This window comes from Cupressus sempervirens, chromosome 8 (genome assembly GCF_028749045.1).
Source record: "Cupressus sempervirens isolate cs-2001-9-10 chromosome 8, ASM2874904v1, whole genome shotgun sequence".
NCBI classification, from domain to species: domain Eukaryota; kingdom Viridiplantae; phylum Streptophyta; class Pinopsida; order Cupressales; family Cupressaceae; genus Cupressus; species Cupressus sempervirens.
In genome coordinates, this window is record NC_143125.1 from 581,120,239 (window position 1) to 581,140,708 (window position 20,470).

The 20,470-nt window shown below is 34.5% G+C and overlaps 1 protein-coding gene across 2 annotated transcripts in view; it reads right to left on the reverse strand.

The window, feature by feature from the left end:
• The window catches only part of LOC149543757 (pectin acetylesterase 12-like), a 125,745-nt gene that overhangs the window by 46,381 nt on the left and 58,894 nt on the right, over positions 1–20,470 (reverse strand). Inside the window, exons 8-10 of one of the 2 annotated variants that reach the window (XM_089798451.1) lie at positions 6,678–6,737; positions 6,500–6,577; positions 6,292–6,397 (exon numbers count right to left, since the gene is read on the reverse strand). In XM_089798451.1, coding sequence (XP_089654577.1) covers positions 6,292–6,397; positions 6,500–6,577; positions 6,678–6,737 — 244 coding nt within the window. The remainder of the gene's footprint in view (positions 1–6,291; positions 6,398–6,499; positions 6,578–6,677; positions 6,738–20,470) is intronic. The other variant, XM_089798452.1, reaches the window with a different exon arrangement.

The following is a 20,470-nucleotide window of genomic DNA, read 5'->3' on the forward strand; positions in this document are numbered from 1 at the left end:
AGGAAGAAAAACTGTGTTCCGGTGATTTACCAAAATATTCTCATCATCTTTAGCTCCCTTCAAAAAAAATTGAGATAGCCTTCTAACTAGACATTGCTTTATTAGTAATTTGAAACACGACATTACATAGATGCGTACAACAAAACAAAGCCATTTATTTTTCCATACATATGCCTTATTTGAACAACTACCCATAGTATCCTCCAAATGTACAATTTCAAAAAAGACCTAAAAAGGAGGAGCCCCCTAATATTTTGTAGGGAATAGTGAAATAGAAAAACCAAGTTCCTTCATAATTGTTCTTTGAATTATTTCTTAATATTGGTCAATAAAGTAACTGATGCACTCTCTTGAGAATTTGTGTTGATATGGCTCAATATGACTCCAACGCCTCTTTAATCACTTCAGCTCCTCTTACTTTTGCCTGTCCAATGAGAACTACATCATTGACAAAGTAGGCATGAGTAATAGGTTCTAGTACATCCATTGTCGAGATGCCTTTCCAATTTTTTGCTACTATCAGATTCTTTAAGTGTCGTCTAATGGCTTCAACCAAGATAACAAATAAAAATGGGGAAATGGGATCCCCTTGTCTCAATTTATTATTTACAACAAAAACTCTAAGTTGTCGGTTCGGATTCCGATACGGATGTGGGTTGAAAATTTGTCCAAATTTTTTGAGGTTGGGTTCATCCGTACAAAAACATGTCTTTTTAAAAATATGTGTGTATATGCAACAACAAATAAGTCCATACATCACTATGCTAATTGTAAAGCAACATAGCAAAATACACCACCATATCTATGTTTTAGTTCAATAGGATATTAATTGCATCATTTAGCCACGCATACAACATGATACACTTGCTTGGTCACATGCATGGAACATATTTCCATATCAAGGAGGCAGTTTGAGAATGAAAGGATTTGTCAAAAGATAAGTGCAATTATCCGAATTTTTATTTTGTATTAGTTAGAGGATTTATAACCAGGCTAGGTCAAAAGTTGAGATTCATATTTTAAGCCCTGGATTCAAAGATATCATATTGGTTTTAAAGAAAATCCTCTATAATTGTCATTTTTTATGTCACCTATTGTCAATTTGGATTCCCTCAATAAGAAAGTTTTCATTTTCATTCACAAATGCATAAATGACATATAGACCATCTCTTTTGGTCTTTTTCAGTGGTCACTTTAGGGTTGGAAGGATCAAATAGACCAAAATGGGCAAAAAAAACACTTTAAGAAAGTCTAAAAAAATGTTTTGAGACCAAATTCAGCCCAGGTTCGATAGTCGGGCAGCAAATTCTGCCTGGATTCCTCTGACAGAATTTGCAACAAATTCGAAGCTCTGCAACAAATTTGGAGCTCTGCAGGAGAATTTTGAGAGAATGACAAGGACCAGACTTTGTAAAGAATCTCACCAGACTTTATGGGTAGAGAATTTGGTAACTTAGCAAAAAATTCACACATATTACCATTTATCAAGATGGAGAATTGAAGGGAATATATACAAACATTGATCAAGCCAACTAGTCATTATTGAATCTGAATCTTCGCATGACTTAACAAAAGAAACTTCCAATGAATTCTATCACAAGCTTACTTGCATCCAATTTCAGCAACATTCCTTTGATTTTATCCACAACAACAGAATGAAGAGTTTCAGATGTTGTCATCCTAATGATAGATTATGGAGTGTGATCCAAAATATTGATAAACAAAACTCTAACACAATATACCTTGAAAAAAAAATTAATAATCTCTATGGATTGTAAAAATTTGATATTTTCAAAAAAATATATAATCAATCATTATTGTTCCCAGAGATAATCATTTTTCTCCTCAGAAACAACCTTATTTAGAATTTTCTTTAACCTATTCCCCAGTGCTTTTGAAATTATGTTATAGATAGTATTGCAGAGTGATATTGGTCAAAAATCAGTTGTATTGAAACACATCATTATTTAAGGAAAAAGAGCAAACACCGTATTTTTAATATTCCTCCCAAACTGTTTCTTCTTCCAAACATCTTCTGCCAACATCAGCAAGTTTGAGCCTAGAAAGTTTCAACAATTTTCATGAAACATTCCCACACATCCATCCTGTCCTGGCATCTTATTATGATGTAACTCGATGGTGGAAAGCTTCCTTGAGGATGAAAGATTTTGTCAACATTTTCTTGTCTACGTCATCAATACAACATGGTATAGCAGAGAGCAAAGTGTCATCTGTACTGAAGACATTTTTGAATTTCTAGTAAGCTTCGAACTAAGAAATTTGACCACCTTTGCCTCAATGGATTTACAGTCCCAGGACATTGTATCAAGTACAAACTAACTGAACTTCACTTATTCAGTTGTGTTATCTGCTGACTTTCATAGAATCATGGGAATACTCTATATTGGGATCTCCTGGACGTATCCAATTTTCTCTGGAATTTTCCTCCAATAGATTTCTTCTCTAGGAAACAATTTTATGTGTTTTTCTTTCAGTTCTTTTGCCTTCTGGTAATCTGCTTAAAACATCCCAAACTAAATAATCTTTCCATTTATTTTAGACAGCTCATGCTCCACTAATTCCTTTTTGGTATAAATGATTTTGAAGCATTCGTTAATATAAATCTTTAATTTATTTTAATGAAATTTAGAATTTTCATTAAAAAAAAATTAATGTTCCCAAGAATTCATTACTTTCCTACCATCATTTCTCCAAGTCATCCATTTGGGATTTCTCTCTCCACCACATGCTCTCAGATTTGAAATAACCAGTGGGTGATTTTATTTGAAATTCAAATTTAAAGTGACAATATAATGATCTGAAACATAAATAGGAAGGATACCTTGTGTAATATTTGAATGGGTCCCCAACCATTTTGGGCCACTAAAATTAAAGAAATCTAATCAGCCACTCTAAGCTATCACCAAATTCCAGATCTTAAGCTTATCTCTTGTCTTTATAGGACAATACACATTGAACGAAAAAAAAATCTAAAACAGCAAAGCAGAATATTACTTAGCATAACAACCAGTTGTTATTAGAATCATGCAGATTAATATCCAAAGTTGAGGCCAAAGAATACCAAGTCCTCTAGAAATGCTATAACAAATCTTGAAAGACTCCATCCAAATTTCTTGAAAATTTTAAGAATTTGGCTCCTTCCTCTTCACAATCTTAGTTCCTTGAAAATTTATTCTATCAGTTGCCAGTCTATTCAGGTGATGCTTGACTAGGCGTCATTTTTCAGGGGCCACAAAGCCTTGACATTCCATTTAACTATATTTATTGTCCTCCAAGGGAGGATGTGGTTCCCTTGGATTTGCTTAAAACATCCCTAATGCTTTGAAGCCTATTTTCTACCACTTCCTTTCCCTCGTTTGTTTGTTAGCTTTCCTTCTTCTTTTCTCTCCAAGAATTCTCACTGCTGATTGGCTTACGCATCATGTTTCCAAAATGTCAAACTCATCCCCCAAGAATTCTCATTTGTTACCCAGTCTTGCTCAAATTTTTCAGTCCCATCTTGAGTCCTCTTCCATATTAAAGGAGTCCATCTGCTGTCCAATAGGTACCTCCAATCCACAGCCAACTGTTTTCTCACTAACTGGTAGACAAGGATTTGATTCTATACTTGGGTTGACATGAACCAACACTGGAATTTTAGTTTTATTAGGTCTTTACCCAATATTTTCTCAGGTTTCCAAATTTTTCAAATCTTTTAATTGTGCTTCCACACCCATAGTGTCTTGTAAAACATTTTTTTATGGATCACTTGACCAATTATAGGCCTTAGATACTATTTGTCCATTGTCTTTTGTTCTAATTTTGCAATTTCCCTCGAAGGCTGTTCAACATATGTAACAGAGGCAGAACAATTTGTCCTCTTTGATCTCAATATTCTCGATAAAATGAACTTCATCAACGCATAATCAAATCTTCTTATGTATTTCTCTGATCACTGCAATTTTAATTTAAGTGAAAAGATATAAATCATCATTCATACTATCTACACATCAATATCAATTAGAGTCCCAAGAGATCTAACAGTCTTATCATTTTGATATTTTGACCAAAATTCCATTGGCAGTACAATCTGATCCTGAAAGGATGCTCATAGGGTTTTGTCTATAGAAGATTAAAATTCTGGTGCCAACTTTGCATATGTAGGGGAGAATCCTCAAAATACCAGAGTCCTCCTTGTGGAATCATTTTCAGTTCTTCCATGATTGCAAATACAACAACAAAAAAATTATTTTGGAAGATATTTGATTATTTATTGAGTCTTTCATGATTTGGTTATCCAAGCCCTAATTTTATTTCAGTTCATTTTGGAGCCACTGAACCTACAAATCACCACTGATTCTTCCATCAGCTCTAAATCTTATGCAGTTTGTTCGAATAAATCAATAGTCCTCGTTATCATTTGTTCTGCTAGCGAACAAACATCTACAGTCTGTAATTGAGTAAGAAAGGATTCAGAAAACCAGTTTTTGTTTGCCTTTCTGATCTACTCTCCTCTCGCCCAATATACTCTGTAATTGAGCAAGAATGAATTCTGAACACCAATTTTTGTTTGCCTTCCTGATCTGCTCTCCTCTTTACCCAATATTTTCTGAAACATTTTATTACCAATTTTTAGAGCCAGGCTTAAAAGCTTAAGATCACACACACATGTATGTATGTGGGTGTGTGTAGCAGCTGATTTTAATAAATCAAAGATGTGTTAAAGATCATAGAAGAATGAAAACATTGAACAAAATAAAAAACAGAGTTCATTTGTCAAACAAAAATTGCGGAAAACCTCTCTTTTCCAAAAATTTCCCTCTGATTTCTTTGGAAACAAATGGGCTCTTGCAAATGTCTGGGGATAACAAATGAACCACATTGGAACATTTGCCAATCAATCTTCAATACTAATGCAATGGAGAGAAAGAAATAGAGTTCAACAAAGACACTTGCATTTAAAATTAAAAAATGTATTTGGTTCCATCTTTAAAATGTATTGGAACCGCATTGTAGGTTTTAGGTGGGCATTTTTTGGTATTGAATTAAAGTTGGAATAAATAAATTTAAAAAAGATCACTCCCTTGGCATCAAAGTTCGACTAGTATGCTGTGGATTCATCCCGAACAAACCCATAGGCATGGGGCAAGGTCTTAGACTGTGCCTAGGTAGGACAGGAGCTAGACCTGTATCTAAGCCAAAATACAGCTAAAGCAACAAGCCCAAGGGCTCAAACATGTAACATAGATGAGATTTAAATCAAACTAATAGATTCAGATTCTACTCTAGTTGTGACTACTTGTATGACATTCGGGTTTTATTATAAATTATCTTGTTCACTAATTTTAATATCACATGGGACTATTAGTTGCACTAACATTATAATCATTATAATTTTGTTCTTTAGAAATCACATTTCTCGCAAGGCAAAAGATAGGTGATCTAACAATAGCCAACTCCTACCTATAAATAGAGGATGCGAAGAAATAAAAATCCATAAATAGAGAGTTCCAACAGAAAATAGAAAAGTCAAAATATGTGCTCGCTCCAAAACTGTGATGGCTAACAATAAAATGTACAATTTTCTACCACAAGCTTAAAATAGGTTTGTATTCTATATCCAACTCTTGATGATTTCGTCTCGCCACTTATGTCCTTTATTTCAATGAAGTTTAGTGAACACTTCCACAAAGCTCTAAGACTTTGATATTTTGATGACCATCCCGCTTGAATCCTATAAATTAAAATCACAACTTGGAATGCTTTGAATTTGATGAGCTCCTTTGTTTGTAGACTTCTCTAGTTAATTTCAGTAAGACGGCTCATCTGATCAATTTTCTGTCAGCTTCTTTTTAAGTTTTGTTTATTTTCCTTATGGTGTGGTTCTATCCTTTTATCAACACTAATAAAAGACATCGAATATTAAAGATTTTGCTTCATTCTTAAGAATGATTTTCTTTGGTAATTTAACAAACTCTGAAAAAGTAGTCAAAGTTAAAAACTGTGCAAATGTTTTCCCTATGCTAGCAAGCAGATTTTAGGAAATACATACACTAGAAAAAAGGGTGCAATTTTCTGAGTAAGCAATTATCTTTTCAAATTATCTGATCCAATATTAAAAGTCACTTTAGTTCAGATGTAAGTTTCCTTTGGTAACTATTTCTCTTTTTCTGATAATGGCAGCTGGCTTGGATGTGTTGTTGGTACAATTGTATGTTTACAACATCAGATTCCACCTTGACCAAGCTCAACAATAATAAACAACTGCAAGAAAGAAATAAGAAAAAATACCTTGCAATATCTCCAATTGAGCTGAAGTGCATTTAACTGGGTTAATCTTACAATAGTGCCAATGACCATGAGGATCAGCTGATCCTGGTACCAAAATATTATGGAACTGGAAACCATTTGAAATGGCAAGAAAAGGTTAACTTTCCTTGAATAAATGGGGAAAAAATACTTGATCAATGATAATAATAATAAATAAATAAAAATTTACCTGCCAAGTATCATATGCTGCATTCAAGACAAATATGGGTGTTTGGATGTATGGTAATAGATATTGTGGGAAAAAACACTGCAATTTCATTCCACAATAACATCAGGCATATATAAGGCATCCCCTCCAAGATAGACACATATGTGTCATGAAACAGATTATGAGCATTATATGGCACCTGGTTTGGATCTGATTGCGAGTTAGTACATGCTTCAGGTAGATTTTTCTCCACACCCTGCTGTTAACAACATTGACAAGTGCATGAAAATACAAAATTATTAAGCATTAGGAGGAAATCAAAGGAAAGTATTTTCAAAAGTATTGTGTCCATTCCCTTTATTTCAAATTCATGAATACACATTCGAAGTGAGAGTAACAGGCTAGTGGATACAAAATCCAAAATGTAGTCAAGCTGTATAGGATAACCAACCATTTTAATGCTTCTAAGACACACATCCATTATTTTTATAAAATTGAACCATTTTTCAATAGACTTTGAAGAGGGAAATGTTAGATCATATTTTGCTCATTAGACAAGAAAATTACATATCAACCTATAAAACCAACCATGAAACTGAAAGAGTTCTGTTAAGCTGTGTAGGTAAAGGGCAAGGACTAGCACAAGGAAACTACTTTTGCTAGGATAGAATGTTATGTAGATGAACTCCCCTTCCAAATAATACATACCTGAATAGAAGAAATAGGATTGTAGGCCTTAAGGTGCACAAGTCCTCAAATATTTTTTATGGAAACTTAGGCACCAACTACTCTGAAATAATCCTTTTCATTCAAGAAACCTCAATCCTGATATACACATCCCACTCCAATTGCAAAATACCAACAAGCATAATCAATAATTGTATGACTTCAAGAGTAGGTCACTACAACCATGCATTTTTTCCCCAGTGATCTTGCTATTATTCTAGAGAAATACATCTTTATCAAAACATTTGATTGGCACCAAGTATCCATAATACTCCATTTGGAAGTTCATATTTTTCTAGGAGCACCTGTTTGTCATCAAGGAAGACCTTTACCATTATGAGTGAAAATTCATCTCACTGAGGCCAGTAATGAGATACTTATTATCTTATTTGACTTAATGTGTGAGATCCACCATTAGTGCACCTATCACATTATCATCCTCACATTGTTGCACATAATTCTTCATACAATGGAGGATGGAGGACATGTGATTCCACCTAGTGTGATTGATAAGTTATGTATTGCTTATCTCCTAGCTATAATGCCTTGCCTATATAAACAATTAGATCTACATTGTACTTGAGCGTTGTTGATGTATTATTGAATCCAATCAATTAATTGATCATATCATTTTATCTCTCTTGTTTGTGCTATTCATTGGACTTCTACATCTTGGCATATTATTTTAGGCAAATTCTTACATGGTATCAGAGCCATTGAAGCATCCTTGATTAGCCTATTTAGAGACATCTTTGTGTACTTAAAGTGGAGCGAATTTGTAGATCTGAGGACCAGCATCTTGTGGGAGAGTACTACAACAAATTTGGTATCACCATCGTTCTCGGGTGGCCATTTCAATAAAAATTGCCAATAAATTTGCCATATTGCTGAAAGTTGTTTTTGTGGCAAAATGTTTTTGGCAAACCAATCCTACAACTCAATCTGCCCATTAATGGTATGATCTTGTAGAGAAATTATTATTTTATATTTTGCAATTTAGTTTTATTCTATAGTTTGTAGAATTTTGTGTTTACGAGCTTGTACACCCTATATTTGTCAATGAGCAAGCAACAAAGGTTTCAGATTCATTCACATGTCACCCAGACAACAATTAGTCATATCATTGGAGATATCAAAACAACATCACCCACTCTGTAATGTCCCTGTTTTTGGCCAGTCTGTGCAGTTGATAGAGTTAGCTCATCATAGTGACCCTCGTGAGCTGACAGGGCATTTTTAGGGCCTCAGTTATGTATTTACTATTTTTAGTAGTTGCTATTCTTGGCTGTGCAGGGGGCGACTTGGCCGTTGGTCGTCACCTGCAGTTGATCAAGCTAATAATTGCATGAGCTCTTATTTATTTATTATTCATTGAGTTGCATTATTATAATAATGTTTATATTATTATAATAAAAACTTTAAGTGATATTTCTAAAAAGCAAGTTGGAAAGCTTCTAGTGTGAGTTCTTTTGGGAAACTTCCACGATTTCTGAAGTGGACTTTTATGGAAACTTCTACCAATGAGAGCTCATTTCATTGGGAAAGACACGCATGATAATTTATTTACTTTTGTTGCCCTTGTGGCTTTTTCTGAGTTTTCTAAATAGTGTGCCCTTGCTGAAGTATAAGGATAATTCTGAGATTTGCATTGGCAATTGTGCTGAGGTATACAATTGGCCATTTCTCCTACTGTGATTACTGTGGTTGGAGAATCTTCATTGATTGCTGTAGATGATCATTGCATATCTACAATTGATAAACTTCCCTAGTGTTCTTTCCTGTGACTGGGAAGCAATCTGTTGTTGGTGTGCAAAATTCCTGATTTATGTCCGTGATTCATCCTTGCCATTGGTCGCTGCCATACCAGTTTTGGGCATCCATTTTTGCTACTGTTGTTGAGCATGTATATCTGGGGTTTGGTTCTGCAATTCTGGGCAGCGATTGGTTTCTAGAAAGCTTGCTACTGGAAATTGCAAGGCTGCTGGAGTTGAAATATCAGTCATATACCTCTGTTGTAGTTGTGTTTGGAGCTGTAGGTAAGTTTCAGATCAGTAACAAGGGCAGCGTCTGTGATTTCTGAGGCTGCGGATGCATTCTTGAGAGGCCAACACCACTATCTACATGGCCTGCAATTTCTTTCAGAGCCCAACATAGATTCTACAGGGCCTGTGATCTGCTATTCTAGGCATGCAATCTCATTTACAGAGGCCATGATCATAATTGCTAGTCATAATTCAAAACTTGGTGCCTGTGTCCAAGTTGGAGGTTAGCTAGTTAAGTCTGGAAGTCTGTGTTTGGTTTCAGAGGGAATCTGTTGGTGATTACTGACAGCAGCAGCAGGCATGTTATTATGCACATTGTGAGTACTGATCATTGAAGCATTGCTTGCAATTCACAAATCTCATGGACGACATAATCTCCAGGTTCCAATTGGGATTAAGATTAGTTAATTTACTAAATGCAATTAAGGCATGTTATTATGCACATTGTGAGTACTGATCATTGGAGCATTGCTTGCAATTCACAAATCTCATGGACGACATAATCTCCAGGTTCCAATTGGGATTAAGATTAGTTAATTTACTAAATGCAATTAAGGTATGTTATTATGCACATTGTGAGTACTGATCATTGGAGCATTGCTTGCAATTCACAAATCTCATGGACGACATAATCTCCAGGTTCCAATTGGGATTAAGATTAGTTAATTTACTAAATGCAATTTCAATCTATGTCATTTTATAGTTGGCTCTGAATTTTATGCAATAAAAAAAAATAAACCAACTGAAGTATAAGTTCATGATTGTTGATCTTGGAAACTATCAGTTCGAAAACAGTTCCATACTCATTGCAGTGTAGAGTGTTAATTAATGAAATTCAGTAAATCTCTTTCGAACTGTATGCATGATTGGATAATCATTTATGCAGAACATCTTAGGTCAGATTCTGAGAGTTGTATGGTTACATTTATTAGCATCGTGATCAAAACTTTGGCATCATCTACAATATTAATTGCCTTTTCTTGACAAGTGTTTGATGAAAAGACAAATTTCTGATGCATTAAGGAAATTGATGTTATTGGAGTTGAATGGTTGAGATATAACAAGTTGAGGTTTTAAAAGTGGTATCAGAGCATTCATAGAGTTTTTACACACTCTGAGCACGTTGCTTTATCTTTACTATGCTACAAAGGTTTTTCATGTAGAAACAACACATAATCCTCGATCCCATAAATGTGGGACTAATTCCCACACATTCCCAAAATCTTTCGGCACCCAAGATCATCTATCAACATTTATTTCTTCTGACTGTTGGTGGCATCAACTTACTTTTGATGGCATCCAACCACTAACTCCTTTGGTGACTGCAAAACTCCTTTTCTAGCTAGTGGATGCACTGTGTACCATCCCACTGACCTCTTCCCAATACAATCTCGTGGCCCTCTGAGACTATGACACACAACCCTTTCATATTGATAACTAACGGGTACAAGTGATCAGGTGTCATGCAACACACATTGAAAGGTTTACAGATGGCACTCGCACACACTTTTTTTCAGTTCAACAAAGTTCATTGTTTTTAGGCCCTTGTCATTTCATCTCTTGGAATCACGCGGCCTATCCACTCTCTAAACTCCAACCAGCACTGTTGAACACGTGACTTGGGTTTTTTTTCGTCAGTGCACAAAAGAACTCTTGGACTTCTATCTTCACTGTGAACTCCATCACTCCACCAATCTTCACATGTAAGGTGGAGAATCTTTAAATTTATAAGGCCAGTATTTTTGATGTGTCATAAATGTGGGATTCAAATCCCAAAATCACTTACATTAGCAATTTGGTGGGTGGCAAATTTTATAATTTTCTGTCCCTTCGATGCAAATTATATTTGATAAATTTATATTGAACAACGTGCAAAGGTAAATATAAAGTTAACAATGTGATCATAGGTCAAGTTAATAAGAAGCAATTGCAAATTGCATCCTATATATTATTCAACCCCCAACATGTGTACATCAACACAGTATTTGTCACATAGTCAACTCCACCCACATCAACTTGCCAATTCAGAATCCACATTAATGTTGCATAGCCAACATCTGGATCCCAGATGACATCACATTTTGCTGCATTAATTTTGACAACTTGTATAACTATCTATGTTGGGTATTTTTATTTTGCTACAACAACCTCTAGAACACAAATGCTAAGACAATTCATTACCTGTCCAATAACCTTCAAATTAAAGCTCTATAACTACTAACATCAATGCTTTGCGATCACATTTTTGAAAATTATTGACTCCCTCTCAATTGGTAGTTTTGGGTTTCCAAGCAAACTTTGGGACCCCATTACATGGCCTTGAAGCCTATTTTAATGCAATTTTTTTATTTGTGGTAGAATTTCATACTCTTCATTGTTGTGCAAGTATTTTCAGATTTTGATGGACAAATTTTCTAGAACTTGAAATTTTGCATGACTATACCTGTCAAATCTTGATTTATGCAACTTCCAAGGCTTCGTTCACACTCATACGAATACATTTTTCAAGTGTTTTTTTTCTTTTTTCTGGAAACTAAATACTTTTTGTCTACTTTTCAGATTTTCTATCAGATTGTAGCCATTGTGAGGGACATATTACTTTTAGCACTTGCTCATTTTTGGCATATGTTGGCAATTGTAATTGCTTGGAGCTATGAGTGATCTTGTCCATTATTTGTTTGAGTCTGCTATAGCCTTATTTTGACAGTTGTAATCATTAAAATCAGAAGTCACCTTTGTCTTGTTCTGCAAGTGGCAATTGTACATGCACTATATATAAATTGTCAAAATCATCATTTGTAGGGGATTCTTTAATTGAGTGAATTTGTGGGTTGTCTTGTGTGATTCTATCTTTCTTTATCTTGTGCTCTTTTCATTTTGCATCATGGAAAATTAAAGCATGGAGTAAAATCATGCAAAAATGTTTAATTCAAAATATCAATGGAACCATAGTTGTATCAGCTGATCCTAACGCTCAATTAGAATGGGTTATTTAAAATACTTTGGCTCTAGGAACTTTGAGGTAGTATGTATCAAATGACCTTGTTTCCATATTGATCAATGTAAAATGATCAAGGACCAATGGAATAGCATTGCTACTTTGTATCGTCAAGTTAATGAAGCTAGGGATTACGAGCTTGAAAATGACCTCATGAATTTGCATCCTAAGTGTTTTGACAAAATACAAGATTATATCACTAAGGAACATGAGTTAAGAGTAAGGAGTAAGGATTGTAGAATTGACAAAAAGTATTTATAATTGATCTACAATTTGTTGAGAAAGCTTCCATCAGAGTATGCAGTGTTTGTTTCTAGCTTCAATATCCATCATTTAACTATTGGTGCTTCATATACTATGCCTTGATTTGACACGTTCACAAAGATGTTGATGGTACAAAAGTCAAACTTGATAAACATGGGGATTCTCAATGCTTCAAAGTCTAAGGCTTTCATAGAAAAAGTGTTAAGAATATAATCCGATAACCTACAGGTCTGGAAGTGCAGTTCGCACTTATTCTTCTAAACCTATATACTACGTATGGCCTTGTATATTATTCCTAGTATTAAACGGCGACTTCCTAGAAGTGTTATGTGACATTAAAACTAATCTAATCACTATGTGTGTGTTAGTATTTAACTATAACTAAAAATTGTAAGTCCCCGATTTAAGGAAAAGGCATATGTATCGACCTAGGTAAGAGACATGTCCATTGGAGTGTTATGACCTTTAGTTAGGTATATAGGAAGGCTAGTACTGTAGATTGAAGAACACAAAATTACAATTAACTTAAGTCTACTTCTTCAAGCAATACAATCCTATCGATTTATTGCAGATATATATATAATATTTAGATCAGAAGTAAAGGCCACAACTTCTTCGATATTCAGATTAACAAGAAGATCATTATCAGCAATCAAGAATAGACATAAAATCTTCATAAAGGCAAATACATTAGCACAGAGTTTGTTGCAGATTTTACTGAACATTTCCATTCAGAATTTGCAGAAACTTTACATGGTATCAGAGTTCTAGTAGTCGAACCTAGGCTCTGCAAAATTCAGTAATTGGACTTTGTATATATCTAGCAACAATCTCCTATCTTCAATGGCATACACAATTAGACCTGAGGACAGGTTTGATGGGATAGAACATTTTGATGCCTAGAAATTCAGAATCATGATGATTCTTGAAGAGAATGATGTAAAACAATTTGGTTATGGAGCATCCAAACAACCTCTGGTTGAACCTCACAAATCTATCTGGAGCAGAGTAAATAGAAAGGTCATTCAGATCATTTTAGATGGAGTAAAAAATGATATTGTACCTATGCTTATAAAATATCAAACTGCCTTTGATATGATGAATGCATTATGAAATGCATATGAAGTAAACAATGGAACTAGGTTTCTTACACTGAAAAGGTAACTAAATCACATTTAGATAAAGAAAGGAGAATCAATAAATTCTTACTTCCTAAGAGTTGCCAGCATTAGAGATGAACTATCAAGTATAGGAACGACTATTAGTGACACAGAATTAACACTAATGGCTATAGATGGATTGCCAAATTCATGGGAGACATTTGCACAAGGAATAAGTGCCAGAGATAATCTTCTAGACTTTAACAGACTTAAGAACAATTGCCTTCAAGAGGAATCTAGAAAACTAAAGAAGGGAGGGAAATTGAAAACAGAAGATGAAGAACTACATGTTCTTAATACAAACTCCTATAAGGGCAAGAAGAAGCATTTCAAGAAGAAAAAGGGAAATCAAAAGAATGGAAAACCCAAGAAAGATCTATCTAAAATAAAGTGTTTCAAATGTGAAAAATTTGGACAGTACAGATCTAATTGTCCTAAAAATTCCAAAAAACAAGCAAACTGTACAAACATTATTAGGGAAAAAGATACTTATGATCCTGAGAACCGAAATGAAATTTTAAATAAAGCATGGTTAATTGATAGTGGGTCTTCTAGACATATAACGGGATACAAAGAAACACTAGACTCTTTATCAGAGAAGGTTAACGGTGAAGTTACTGTTGGTGATAATTCAGCGCACTTCGTTGAAGGAATTGGAAATTGTACTTTGAAACTAAAATCAGGAAATACTCTTCTTCTTAAAGGTGTACTCTATGTACTAGGAATTAAAAGAAACCTAATCTCAATTACAACACTTGAAGATGATGGGCATAATGTTGCATTCGTGGATGGCAAAATATTAACTTGGGCAAAGAACTCCTCCATCATGAAAGAAAAGTTAATTGGTCAAAGAAAAGGATATTTATATGAATTGAACATAGAATCTAGTCGATCTATTCAAGCCTTAATTCATGAAGCCGCAGATATAAATGAAATATGGCACAAAAGATTAGGACATTTAAATTTCAAAACTCTATCAACTATGAAAAAGATGGTTACTAGATTACCTAAACTAAATAAAGACAACTCAAGTATTTGCAAAGGGTGTGCTGTGGGTAAGAACACCAGAAGTCCTTTTCATGATAGTACTAGAAAAACAAATAATGTACTAGAATTAATTCATTCAGATTTATGTGGACCTATGTCTGTTCCTTCTCTTGGAGGATTCTGGTATTACATCTTGTTCATAGATGACTTCTCTAGCAAAACATGGATTTACTTCTTAAAATGCAAAGAATCAGAAGAAATCCTAAAGAGGTTTAAAGAATTCAAAACATTAACTGAAAATCTTTCAGGACATAAAATTAAAAACCTTAGAACTAATAACGGAGGAGAATATACCTTAGATTTGTTTAAAAGTTTTTGTAAAGAATCAGGGATTAAGAGGGAGTAGAGGGAGTACACCATTCCCTATAATCCAGAACAAAATAAGGTAGCAGAAAGAAAGAATAGAACAATTATAGAAACTGCTAGAGCTATGATTTTTGATCAAAATCTAGAATATTATCTTTGGGCAAAAGCCTCCTGTACTGCTATATATATTCAAAATAGAAGCCCTCACTCTTACCTTAGAGATAAAACTTCCGAAGAAGTGTTTACTAAGGTCAAACCCAACATAAATCATCTTAGGGTTTTTGGGTGTCCCGTATATATCCATGTTCCTAAAGAAAAGAGAACCAAGTTGGAACCCTCTACGAGGAAAGGTATTTTTGTAGGGTATAGCGAAACATCTAAGGCATATAGGATTTTCATACCTGGATAGAAAAGTATTGAACTTAGTAGGGATGTGATTTTTGAAAAAGATCTTGCATTCAAAAGAGCCTTAAGTTCTGAAGAGCCTTCTCCTTTATCTAGTTTCGAAAGAAATAGTGAATCTAAGTCCCAGAGGGAGAACTTAAAAGAAATTGAGGATGAAATTCAAAATCTGAACCTTGAAGAAACTCAAAATTCAAAGAAAAGACCACTTTGGGCCATTAAAATAGTTGAGGCAAAATCAAGACTTTGTTGCACCTTCCGAAATAGTCAGAGGAAGCAAAAGACCTAAAAGATTCTCTAGTCATACAGCAAACATGAGTGATTCATCCAAAACAGAACCAACCAATCCTTCTGATGATATTAAACATACAACTTGGAAAGAAGCTATGATAGAAGAATACTAATATATATGAAAAATGATGTTTGGGAAATTGTTCCAAGACCTAAAGGAAAATCTGTTGTTTCCTCCAAGTGGATATTTAAAATAAAGCATGTTGCTAATGGTCGTATTGAGAAGTATAAAGCTAGATTTGTAGCCAGAAGATTTTCTCATAAAGAAGGGATTGATTTTGAAGAAACCTTTGCTCCTGTTGCCAGATATACCTCCGCAACAGAAGTCTTAGCAATTGCTGCATCAAAGGGACGGACAGTACATCAGATGGATGTAAAAATAGCATTCCTAAATGGAAAGATTACAGAAGAAGTATATCTGGAGCAACTTAAAGGATTTGAAACTCATGATCCTAACATTTTTGTTTGCAGGCTCAAGAAAGCTCTTTATGGGCTTAAGCAGGCTCCAAGAGCTTAGCATGAAAGAATTGATAAGTATCTCATCGGCTTAGGATTCTCCAAGAATGAAGCCGATCCAAAATTATATTATAAAAGAGATAAAGATGATATGGTAATTCTGATACTGTATGTTGATGATTTACTAATAACAAGTGATGATCATCTTATAGATCAGTGCAAGAAAGATCTAATTAAAAAATTCGAAATGAAAGACTTGGGGCTTCTCCATTACTTCCTAGGATTGGAAATACGACAGAATTCTGACAATATCATACTTAATCAAGGGAAGTATACATCTGATATTTTGAAAAGATTTGGAATGTGGAACTGCAAGTCCATGTCTTCTCCAATGAAAACTAATTTACATAAACTTAAAGAAGCAGCAACAGAATCACCTTCCATAGATTCTACTCTCTACAGACAAATGATTTGGTCACTTATGTATTTAAATGCCTTAAGCCAATTTATGTGTGAGCCAAAGGAAATTCACCTAGTTGCAGTTAAACACATTATGAGATACTTACAAGGCACTCTTTATTTTGGACTCAAATATGAGAAAGTTGCTTTAGACTTACATGGATTCGTCGACTTAGATTGAGGTGGAAGTGTTAAAGAGAGAAAAAGTACTTCAAGATGTTTCAATTTAGGATCAGCTATGATATCTTGAATATGCAAAAAGTGGTCTTCAGTAGCTCAAAGCTCCACAAAAGATGAATACATTACAGCAGCAATGGCCTCTCGAGAAACAGTTTGTCTAAGAAAGTTACTTGTAGGATTATTTGGACAAGCTATGAATCCTACAATTATTCATTGTGATAATCAGAGTTCCATCAAGCTCTCAGTGAATCCAATGTTTCATGACAAGTCCAAACATATTGAAATTCCTTACCATTATGTAAGAGATATGGTAGACAGGAATTCTGTAAAATTAGAATACATTTGCACTGCAGATCAGACAACAGATATTCTCACCAAACCTCTATCTAGAGTAAAGATAGACCACTTCAAGAGAAGACTTGGTATGGTTGAATTGTAATTCATTTGCATTCTTCAAATTATTAATAAAATAATTTTTTTGTCAGGCTATTGACTGTTATGGGCTCCACCATTTGTATTCATTATTTTGAGGGTGACGATTTCTAAAATGATCAAACTTGTATAAAAACATTATGAGAGGTGACAATCTCTTAGATAATGTGCTAAACAGTAGAGTTCTACTGTAAGATCTACATGAGTTCAAGATCATATTGTGATGTAGACATTGCTATGTTTATGAGTCACAATTTAGATAAAGGGAGAATTTTAGTATTCTCCGAGTTTATCATGTTTTCGGGTAGATCTTAAACTCAGGATCTTGTTGTGATATAGAAATACTAGTTTCTATGAGTCACAACTTGGATAAATGAAGAAATTAAATTACTCTTCAAATTTATCCTGTATATAATCACTAGCAACAATGATTCAGGTTTAGTAATATGACTTTGTATCATATGTTCTATGATACCTAATATTAAGAAGATACAGACAGATATAGAGTATTAATTCTTGCTTATTCATTTGTATTGATGATGCTAGATATGATGTCTTGCTGTATGATTATCAGGTTAAGAGGGAGTGTTAAGAATATAACCTGATAACCTACAGGTCTAGAAGTGCAGTTTGCACTTATTCTTCTAAACCTATATACTACATATGGCCATATATATTATTCCTAGTATGAAATGGCAACTTCCTAGAAGTGTTATGTGACATTAAAACTAATCTAATCACTATGTGTTAGTTAGTATTTAACTATAACTAAAACTTGTAAGTCACCGATTTAAGGAAGAGGCATATGTGTCGACCTAGGTAAGAGACATGTCCATTGGAGTGTTATGACCTTTAGTCAGGTATATAGGAAGGTTAGTATTGCAGATTGAAGAACACACAATTACAATTAAGTCTGCTTCTTCAAGCAATACAATCCTATCGATTTATTGCAGATATATATGTAATATTTATATCAGAAGTAAAGGCCACAACTTCTTCTATATTCAGATTAACAAGAAGATCATTATCAGCAATCATGAACAGACATAAAATCTTCATAAAGGCAAATACCTTAGGACAGAGTTTGTTGCAGATTTTATTAAACATTTCCAATCAGAATTTGCAGAAACTTTACAAAAAGAAGGGAATCAAGGCATTCAAGGAGGGAGATCCAACGAGAAGCAAAAGTAATGGCAGTTAAAGACACAAGAAAGCACAATCAACCTCCTCATAACATAGCAATTCTTAATACAAGCGGAAATCATCCAAGAAGGAGTTGCTTACTTGTGCATATTGCAAGATGAATGGACATGATGAACATCATTGTTACAAGAAGGATATTGATGAACTCAACAATCTTTTTAAGAAGAATCAAATAAGTTTACCTTCAAGAATGTCTACTTCAACTTCTTCACAACAACAAGATTTCGATAAGGGAAACAATAACACTTATAGAAATGATAAGGGAAAGGACCAAGATTTTATTGCTACTTTAGGTCATGAATCAAGGAGATGGCTTCTAGATTCAGGAGCTTCCCATCTTATGGCACCTTCACAATCCATTTTTTCTTCATTTGGGCCTTCAAACATACCATCGATTGTGATGGGAAATCATAATTAAATGAATGTAAATGGGAAAGGAACCATTCATATTGGGACGGAACCTTTAATAATGTATTGTGTGTATCTCACTTAACCCATAATTTTGTTTCCATCTATCAAATCACTAATGGTGTAAAAGGAATACTATAGAATTTTCTCCTAATCCAATTATTGTCAAAGACTTATAGAGTATAGACATTATTTCTACTAGGGTGGTTGATTATGCATCTAGGTTATACTCCTTTGCGGATTTTGTTCCTGATGATAAGAGTTATTCTTCAAATGTTGCTCACACTCCTAGTGTTGATTCAGATTTTAAGAAATTCGACTACTTGAACTTGGGTATTCTCACATGTGAGCAAGTTCTTGAGCCTTCCATTCCTTCTACTCTTATTGAGATCACTTCTACTAGTTCTCCTAATTATGCTTGCTTTCCTACACTTATGGCTTCTAGTGATTCAACATAGTAGGGTATTCATTGTCTTCCATACATAGTTCCATGGGATGACTACTTGACAGACGTTGCAGGTTTGTTTATGGAGTCCACATTGCAGATTTGGGAGACACTATTGATGACATTCATCTTCTCTTTGATAGGAAGCCCATAAATAGTGTAGTAGTTAGGGCCAACCATGCACAACTCACGTGAGGGTACATAAATAGTGATGAGCATGGATAAGATAAAGGCTTCTCCACTAAGGATATCTTGTAATCTGAATGCAGCTTATGTCAAAGTCAAGAGGTTCATGATCATCATGTTTCCTCGGCCGGATAATTCACAATTACCGGCACTAAGGCATGTTCTTCTCGAATGACCCTTCTTTAGTTGTTGCAAACAAACACTCTAACCCTCTTCTTGGTTCTCCACTTGATCTTTCTTTCAAGATTCACATGAATGTGGATCCTTTGATATAGTAGTTGGAGGAGGTCTTTTTATCTACAAAAGAGACACTTGTGTCTTTGGCACATGCTCTACATTCATCCTCATTAGATCTTGACATGTCTTTTTCAGCCATGTGGATTATTACCCCTAATTGAGAGGAGACACCTTTTAGCATTGATATGGGGAGACTTCAGCAGTTTTCAGAGACTTCATATATTTTGAGGTTTCTTCCTATAGATTGAGGAGGCTTAGTACACACACCTATGATTTTGGATCTTCCTAAGGGGAGGAGCATTGTTCAACATTCTTGAAGTTGATTTTACATCGAGTGTGGAGTATCTACCAGTGGTGTACATTCATATTAAGGGGACTACTTGATTTCTCTTCCATTTCTTCTCTCTTATGGGGGAAACTTTTTCCTCACATGACATTTTGTCTTTCTCATACTTCTTTGAGAGTTCGCTTATGTATTCATCTTGCTTTTCTGAAGGGGAGGGGTCCTTGGGAGTTCTCTCTATATTTATCTCTTCATTTCACTTTTTTCTGGAAGGAGGGGGGGTTGTCGCATGAGGGTTTCTCCCTTTCTCCACTTTATGGGAGATTGCATTTGCCTATTATGTGTTGGTACCTAACATGATCTAGTAGTCGGGACTCATCTTACACTATGAGTTTAATTGTCCTTTAAGTTGCACATAAGGTGGGGTATTGGGATAATCAAATATTCCTAATTATACTTTACTTAAG